Source organism: Danio rerio, chromosome 12 (genome assembly GCF_049306965.1).
Source record: "Danio rerio strain Tuebingen ecotype United States chromosome 12, GRCz12tu, whole genome shotgun sequence".
In the NCBI taxonomy this organism is placed as follows: Eukaryota; Metazoa; Chordata; class Actinopteri; order Cypriniformes; family Danionidae; genus Danio; species Danio rerio.
In genome coordinates, this window is record NC_133187.1 from 5,580,001 (window position 1) to 5,588,998 (window position 8,998).

Consider the following 8,998-nt stretch of genomic DNA (forward strand, 5'->3'; position numbering starts at 1 on the left):
CACTGCAGTCCGTCAAAGACAAGGGTTACATCAGAGGTCAGAGCAGCGTCCAGCAGCCTCTTTGTTACTGTCACTAAAGATAAACTGACTCTGATCTGCCTCTTTCTCTTCAGAAAATGTATTTGGATGTCATCTGCACAATCTCTGCAGCCAGGAGAAGACCAGAGTGCCCAGCTTTGTGGAGAAATGCATTCGAGCGGTGGAGAAAAGAGGTGCGTTACTTTGAAAACACAGCAAAATCTGTGTTAAAAGTGAAGTTTGATTACTAGTAATAAAGTTAATTTAATACCAAGGATATGTTTTAAACTATTTGGACATGATATAGTAATATTTTGAAGCTTTTGTATTATTTTTCTAAATATTTTAAACTATATATTGTATTTGCATTTTTTTATTATCTGTAAGTTTGTGCTTTGTCGCTTTGTATTCTCTATTTTTCTGTGTCGTTTTATTCATTTCTATTTTAGTAACAATTTTTGTTCTTTTAGCACATCAAGTTAACCACATAACCACACTTGCCACTTTAGTAGGTACACCTTACTAGTTTGGGTGTACGCCCTTTTGCCTTCAGAACTGCCTTAATCCTTCATGGCATAGATTCAACAAGGTACTGTAAATATTCCTCAGAGATTTTAGTCCAAATTGACATGATAGCGTCACACAGTTGCTGCAGATTTTAATCGCTGCACATCCATGAAGAGAATCTCCCCTTCCACCACATCCCAAAGGTGCTCTGTTGGGTTGAGATCTGGTGACTGTGGAGGCCATTTCAGTACAGTAAACTGATTGTCATGTTCAAGAAACCAGTCTGAGATGATTTGCGCTTTATGACATGGCGCGTTATCCTGCTGGACGTAACCATCACAAGATGAGTACACTGTGGTCATAAAGGTATGGACATCGTCAACAATACTACTCAGGTAGGCTGTGGTGTTGACACGATGCTCAATTGGTTTTAATGGGCCCAAAGTGTGCCAAGAAAATATCCCCCACACCATTACACCAACAGCAGCCTGAACCACTGATTCAAGGCAGGATAGATCTATGCTTTTATGTTATTGATGCCAAATTCTGACCCGACCATCCGAATGTCGCAGCAGAAATCAAGACTCATCAGAGCAGGCAACGTTTCTTCAATTTTCTATTGTCCAGTTTTGGTGAGCCTGTGTGAATTGTAGCCTCAGTTTTCTGTTCTTAGCTGACAGGAGCGGCACCCTGTGTGGTCTTCTGCTGCTGTAGCCCATCTGCCTCAAGGTTGGATGTGTTGTGTGTTCAGAGATGCTCTTCTGCACACCTCGGCTGTAACGAGTGCTTATTTGAGTTACTGTTGCCTTTCATCAGCTGGAACCAGTCTGGCCATTCTCCTCTGACCTCTGGCATCAACAAGGCATTTGCGCCAACAGAACTGACGCTCACTGGATATTTTCTCTTTTTCAGACCATTCTCTGTTTTTGAAATACTCAGACCAGCCTGTCTGGCACCAACAACCATGGCACGTTCAAAGTCACTTAAATCACCTTTCTTCTCCATTCTGATGCTCGGTTTGAACTGCAGCAGATCATCTTGACCATGTCTACATGCCTAAACGCATTGAGCTGCTGCCATGTGATTGGCTGATTAGAAATTTGCATTAACGAGCAGTTGGACAGGTGTACCTAATAAAGTGGCTGGTAAATGTATAGCTATACATGTTAACTAATAAGAATGACATATTTACTCTTATATATTCATATGAAAGCCACAAGCTGAGTAAATCATTGTCTTGTCACCTTCACTGATGAATTGCATAAATAAATGATTCCATCTCTTACATTTCAAAACAATTTGCACTTTTCGCATTTGCACATAAATCTTTGTAACATTTAACAAGTAAGGGGATACCGCATTTGGGGTCATGTAAATGAGTGCGAACACTATATTTAAGATTTTTCCTACATTTAAAGTGTTAATTTATTACTGGACATCACCAACATTTGTACAATTTATTTAAAAAAATAATGTTAAATGTTTAGCCGCTTTCATATTTCCTTACATTCTTTTATCATTAAAAGCAAAAATGTTGGTGGAATTCATGTTATTTTTCAGTAAACAGTAACGTCATCTTTTGTTTGATTGGTCCTTTATGGCGCTTTTAGAGAAGGCAGGTAGTTCATTATAAAATGTAATTTCAAACCAGAGACAGATGAGATGACAGATATTAAGACATTTCCCTCCTGCCAGTATTGTCTATGGAGTTTTTAATTCTGCTTATATTATAGATGAACTTATTGTACATGATATTTTGTTGTCGTCCTTCAACAGGTCTGGAAATCGATGGACTCTACAGAGTCAGTGGAAATCTGGCGGTTATCCAGAAACTGCGCTTTAAAGCAGATCATGGTAAAATTCATAATTCAAAATGCATGCTCCTTACTTCACTGAACCGAGCATTAAGGCTACATTCACACTGCAGGCAAATGTGGCCCAAGTCTCTCTTTTTTTTTTGCACATAGAGTTGAAGTCAGAATTATTAGCTCCCCTTTGATTTTCCTTTTCTTTTTTAAATATTTCCCAAGTGATAATAAACAGAGCAAGGACATTCTCACAGTATGCCTGATAATATTTTTTATTTTCTTCTGCGTCATTTTGTGTTTCTCTGTGTTTCTCCAGAGGATCTGGACCTGGAGGAGGGAAACTGGGATATTCATGTGATCACAGGAGCGCTGAAACTCTTCTTTAGAGAACTGCAGGAGCCTCTCTTCCCTTACAACCTCTTCAATGAGTTCATCTGTGCCATCAGTAAGATTTAATCAAACAAACAAAGCAGAATGAACATTTACTGGAGACTGTATGGACTTTCAGTTTCCATTCTTCTACTGTACTGAATAACAGGATCACTTTAAACCTCTAGAACAGCGGTTCCCAACAGGGGGGTCCCGGCCCACAAGGGGGCCTCAGCGAGCTCTGTGGGAGGTTGCGTCATATTTTTTTATATTTCTTACTAGTGGAGAATTAGGAGAATAGTCATGTTGCCTTAGTTCTTTTTTTATTCCCTGGCTGACCAAAAAAAAATTGACAAATTTGTAATTCGTCCTCCACAAAACAGTCTCTCTGACTCGCCTTCAGCAGCTAATACCTATGGTTTTTGGTTTTATATTAATATTTGATAGTCTTTCATTAAAGGCATAGTTCAGCCAAAAGTGACAATTCTGTCAGCATTTATTCATCATTAACTTGTCCCAAACCTGCTTGAGTTTCTTTTTTTTTTTTTGTTGAACACAAAAGAAGATATTTTGAAGAATGCTAAAACCCATTGACCTGTATTTGTTTTTCCTATTATGGAAGTCAATGGTTACAGGTTTTCAGTTTCTTCAAAATATTTCCTTTTGTGTTCAACGTAAAAAAAAAAACTCATAAAGGTTTCTAATCACTTGAGGGCGAGTAAGTATATTTTCATTTGTTGGGTGAACTGTCCCTTTAATTTGTGCCACTAAAGTTTTTCTTTTGGTTTGATGCAGAAACCCCTGACTATTACAGTAAGATATCACACATGAGGAATCTGGTACGGTCTTTACCTCCACCCAACCATGACACAATGGAGGCTCTCTTCAGCCACCTGCGCAGGTGTGTTGTGTTTTATTTATTCAGATATTCTCATAAAATGACAGTAAATACAACAGTAAAGCGGCCACAGTAAAAAGTCTGCATTATTAACCCTTCTTAATTATTAGCCTCCCTGTATATTTATTTTCCCCAATTTCTGGAGAGAAAATATTTCAACACATTTCTAATCATAACAGTTTTAATAACTCATTTCTAATAACTGATTTATCTTTGCGATGATGACAGTAAATAATATATTACTAGACATTTTTCAAGACACTAGTATAGGGGAATTACCAACCTACGTCACACATGACGTCACACGGGTTCAACCGTGCATACCTGTTGCAATAGCAAACATGTCATGTTGTGCAGTAGGCTGCCAAATTCGAAAAAGTAGAAAACTTAAATTTTACTGTACACCACACTGCTTTTAATGCCATCCGCAGACGTCCTTGGCTGAAACAGCCATCATAAGAGCTGAATGGAGTGAGGAGCTAATTAAAAATGCTTGACTCTGCAGTTCAAAATTGTTGGCATTCAAAGACTTGTAGACCTTTAACTTCTCACTTGTAAAATCACTTGGAGTTTCAATATGATAGTTGTATATTTGGGGCTGGATGCTTGCTCATTTCGTCTTATCCAATATTCATTGGGAGGGTGCTATCGCAAATGGACCTGTCAGATGAACGCCGCTCACTTTAGCTGTAATTTTGCAGAATAACTGTGCTTATTACTGGGTGACAAGCTGTTATATTATGCTGAAAGCATTATGTATACAATATATATAATATGCAATCAATATAACTTATCTCTAAGACAACAACAAACTGTACCGCATCTGATGTCATTCCCTCGCTGTAACTGCTAGCGCTCCCAGTTTATTTCTGCAACCTCGCTGTGTGTGCATCCTAAATGTTTACAGACAGGTAATTCATCTATTCAACTTAAAGTGACATTTAAAAGCTTAATTAGGTTATTTAGGCAAGTTAGACTGAATATATATTTGTTTTTTTTTTTGTTTTTTGTTTTTTTGTACATTAGGTTTTTTTGTAATTGTTTACCCATTTTTAATTTTACCTAATATTGATGTATTATTACTATTATTATTATTATTATTATTATTATCCTTATTATTATTATCATAATCATTATTATTATTATTATTATCATCATTATTATTATTATCATTATGATGATGATGATTATTATTATTATTATTATTATTATTATTATTATTATCCTTATTATTATTATCATTATTATTATTATTATTATCATTATTATTATTATTATTATTATTATTATTATTATCCTTATTATTATTACATTATTATTATTATCATCATCATCATCATCATCATCATTATTATTTTTTTATTATTATCATTATTATTATAATCATCATTATTATTATTATTATTATTATTAGCATCATCATTATTATTATTATCATTATTAATATCCTTATTATTATTATTATTATTATTATTATTATTATTATCCTTATTATTATTATTATCAACATTATTATTATTATTATCATCATCATTATTATTATTATTTATATTATTATTATCATTATTATTATTATTAATATTATTATCCTTATTATTATTATCATCAACATTATTATTATTATTATTATTATCATCATCATTATTATTATTATTATTATTATCATCATCATTATTATTATTATTGTTGTTGTTGTTATCATTATTATTATTATCATTATTATTATTATTATTATTATTATTAATATTATTATTATCGTTATTATTATTATTATTATTATTATCATTATTATTATTATTATCATTTTTATTATTATTATTATTATCATACTGCAAATTAATTAAATACTGTAGTTTGCTGTAAAATTGTGAAAATAATTTTATGTTTTCCATTGTTTATTAATACTAAAGTTCGGGCTGTTCTAGTTTTTATCACTGTATATTTTACAGATTGTTTCTAACAGTGTATCAGCCTATAACAGCTCTCTCTGCTCCTCAGGGTTATTCAGCATGGCAATGAGAACAGAATGACTGTTCAGAACGTGGCCATCGTCTTCGGCCCGACGTTACTCAAGCCTGAGGAGGAGACGGCAAGCATCGCCACTTACATGGTCTTCCAGAACCAGATCGTGGAATTCTTACTCAGCGAATTCGAGTCCATCTTCCACATGTGATCCACCTGAACTTGCACTTGACACAAAACCCCACTCCAATGCTGGAAAATAATGAGAGAAGATGCAAAACTTCATAACATCTCTGTGAAGGAAAAGCTATCTGCACGGCAGGGTATGAATAGAGATGCTGCAAGAAAGCTAGAATGTAGCCTCTTTGATTAATATATTAATACACCTGAAACAGAAAGCAGGTTTTATTTGAGGAGTTTTAAATATTGAAGGAGAGGCAGACATTTTACAGCTGTATGATGTTCATTTACTCACGCTCAAACCATCAGGATGGATGTGATGTTATTTTCTTCATGAAACATTAAAGGGGTTTTTAGCTTAAACTGTTCTTGGTGATTTACAAAATGCATATCAATAGCACTTTAAGTGTCGACAGGCACAATTAAATAAATCCCTGTGACTCCTTATGATAAATTGAGGTCCTGTGAAGCGAAATGATGATTCTGGGCAAGAAATTGTTGAGTATTCACATCTTTAAACAGTAGATACAGCTAACTGTAACACTTTGATTATCACTAATTTTAATATGCAGTTGAAACCCATATGATTAGCCCCTATTTTTCATCTATTTCCTATGTGCTGTTTAATAGATGTGGCTTAGTGGTTAGCACTGTCGTCTCACAGCAAGAAGGTTGACGGTTCGAGTCCAGGCTGGGTCAGTTGGCATTTCTGTGTGGAGTTTGCATGTTCTCCCTGTGTTGGCGTGGGTTTCCTCCTGGTGCTCTGGTTTCCCCCACAGTCCAAAGACAGCATGCACCATAGGTAAATTGGGTAAACAAAATTGATCATAGTGTATGAGTGTTTCCCAGTACTGGGTTGCGGCTGGAAGGGCATATGCTGGAAGAGTTGACGGTTTATTCCACTGTGGTGACCTCTGAAATAGAGACTAAGCTGAAGGAAAATGAATGTTTAATAGAGCAAGGACATTTTTCTGAGTATTTCCTATTATGTTTTTCTTCCAAAGAAAGCCTTTCTTTCCTTTTTTGTGTGCTTAGTTGGAATAAAAAGACTGCTATGGTCAATATTTTTAGATTTTATTTCAGTTGGCTACAGGACAAACCAATGTTGTCCAGTGACTTGACTAATTAACTTGCTTAATTAGCCTAGTTGAACCTTTAAATGTCACTTTAAGCTGAATACTAGGATCTTGCAAAGTAACTAGTGAAATAGTATGTACTGTCATCCTGGCAAAGACTAAATAAATTAGTTATGAGAAATAATAATTAATAAAATAATTAAAATTTCACAAGAATGCAACTGGAAGGCACAAGAGAGTTGCACCATACAAAATAAGGTAATAATGTTGCACAGACTGATGTTTTGCTTCATAAAGACCTCAATGTATCATTAAAAGCCTGGGGTATTACTTTTGTTTTGCCTTTGTGTTTTTTGCACTCTTATAGCGCTGATAGCTGTTGACCTGCATTTCATGAATCACCAAGGAGCCCTGTTTCAGATCAAAGAACTCTTTAATGCAAGTAAATCAACAGCAAGTTTTCTTTCGCGAGTGAACTATCCCTTTAAGAAGAGCTGCCATTTTTCTAAGAATATTAGTGAGCTTTCTTTCTCAAATGGTCTGCAGCTCCTCCACTTTATTTCTTGCTCTTTTACAAGAGGTCAGCAGTAAATAATAATATTGCTTTTCTGTGGTATTTTGCATTCCTGTAGAGTTGTGTGAAACACTGAACCTTTTTACCCTTTTCAATTGTGTTGGCAGTGTAATATTTGATATAAGATACTGAACTGCAACATGCTTATGTTTAGGTTGTGTTCAATTTACTTTCTCTTCGTCTAATACTTGCATTTGTAACATAGAACATCATGAAGAAAACGTACTGCAGGACCTGTAATTGTGAATTGGAGATGCTAAGTTGTACATCGTCATTTAAAGGCACACTTTTTTAGATCTTCTGGTACCAAAATATAGAACTTGTGAAATTTGCACATAGATGAGCATTAATATTTCGTGGAAATTGGCACACTTATATTTAGCAATAATTACTGTAAGATGTTTGAAGGTGCGTGTGCATGCGTGCGTGTGTGTGTGTGTGTGTGTGTGTGTGTGTGTGTGTGTGTATGTATATAGAAAAGGCATATTTATGCTGTACATTACCTGAAGTAAGCAAGCTTTTAATAAAGTAACTCTTTTATAAATGAATGCATTGTTATTCATGTATTTTGAATCATTTCGTAGTTTTATCCAAAGCGACAAGTGAGAATAGAAATATGTAAATGATACAATAATTACAAGACAGTCTAATGCAGTGTAAATGGAGTACAAAGAATATTCTGAGAGAGAGATTTATACATAGATTTGGTTTTAGGTAATTGAATAGGAAAATGTACAAGAGGGATTGTGTTAGAAAGTCAGTATACACTCACTGGCCACTTTATTAGGTACACCCTACTAGTACCCGCTTGGCCCCCTTTTTGCCTTCAGAACTGCCTTAATCCTTCATGGCAGAGATTCAACAATGTTCTGGAAATATTCCTCAGAGATTTTGGTTTATATTGACATGATAGCATCACACAGTTGCTGCAGATTTGTCGGCTGCACATCCATGATGCGAATCTCCCGTTCCACCACATCCCAATGGTGCTCTATTGGATTGAGATCTGCTGACTGTGGAGGCCATTTGAGTACAGTGACCTCATTGTCATGTTCAAGAAACCAGTCTGAGCTGATTTGCGCTTTATGACATGTTGCGTTATTCTGCTTGAGTAGCCATCAGAAGATGGGTACACTGTGGTCACAAAAGGGATGAATATGGTCAGCAACAATTCTCAGGCAGGCTGTGGTGTTGACACGATGCTCAATTTATACTAATGGGCCCAAAGTGTGCCAAGAAAATATTCCCCACACCATTACACCATCACCAGCCTGAATCACTGATACAAGGCAGGATGGATCCATGCTTTATGTTGTTGATGCCAAACTCTGACCCGACCATCTGAATGTCGCAGCAGAAATCGAGACCAGGTAACGTCTTTCCAATCTTCTATTGTCCAGTTTTGGTGAGCCTGTGTGAATTGTAGCCTCAGTTTTCTGTTCTTAGCTGACAGGAGTGGCACCTGGTGTGGTCTTCTGCTGCTGTAGCCCATCTGCCTCAAGGTTGGACGTGTTGTGTGTTTAGAGATGCTCCTCTGCACACCTCGGCTGTAACGAGTGCTTATTTGAGTTACTGTTATCTTTCTAGCTGGAACCAGTCTGGCCAT

The 8,998-nt window shown here is 35.7% G+C and overlaps 2 protein-coding genes across 28 annotated transcripts in view; one reads left to right on the forward strand and one right to left on the reverse strand.

Moving 5' to 3' along the window:
• Nucleotides 1–7,938, forward strand: part of arhgap27 (Rho GTPase activating protein 27) — a 79,345-nt gene extending 71,407 nt beyond the window's left edge. For all 27 annotated transcript variants that reach the window (XM_073918093.1, XM_073918091.1, XM_005156026.6 and 24 more), the window contains 6 exons: nt 1–36; nt 114–212; nt 2,302–2,379; nt 2,650–2,778; nt 3,498–3,603; nt 5,599–7,938. The exon at nt 1–36 is cut by the window's left edge and continues 90 nt beyond it. In XM_073918093.1, the coding sequence (XP_073774194.1) occupies nt 1–36; nt 114–212; nt 2,302–2,379; nt 2,650–2,778; nt 3,498–3,603; nt 5,599–5,773 (623 nt within the window). In that variant the 3' untranslated portion in view covers nt 5,774–7,938. The remainder of the gene's footprint in view (nt 37–113; nt 213–2,301; nt 2,380–2,649; nt 2,779–3,497; nt 3,604–5,598) is intronic.
• The window catches only part of fra10ac1 (FRA10A associated CGG repeat 1), an 855,621-nt gene that overhangs the window by 705,279 nt on the left and 141,344 nt on the right, over nt 1–8,998 (reverse strand). The gene's annotated exons all lie outside the window — the stretch shown is intronic.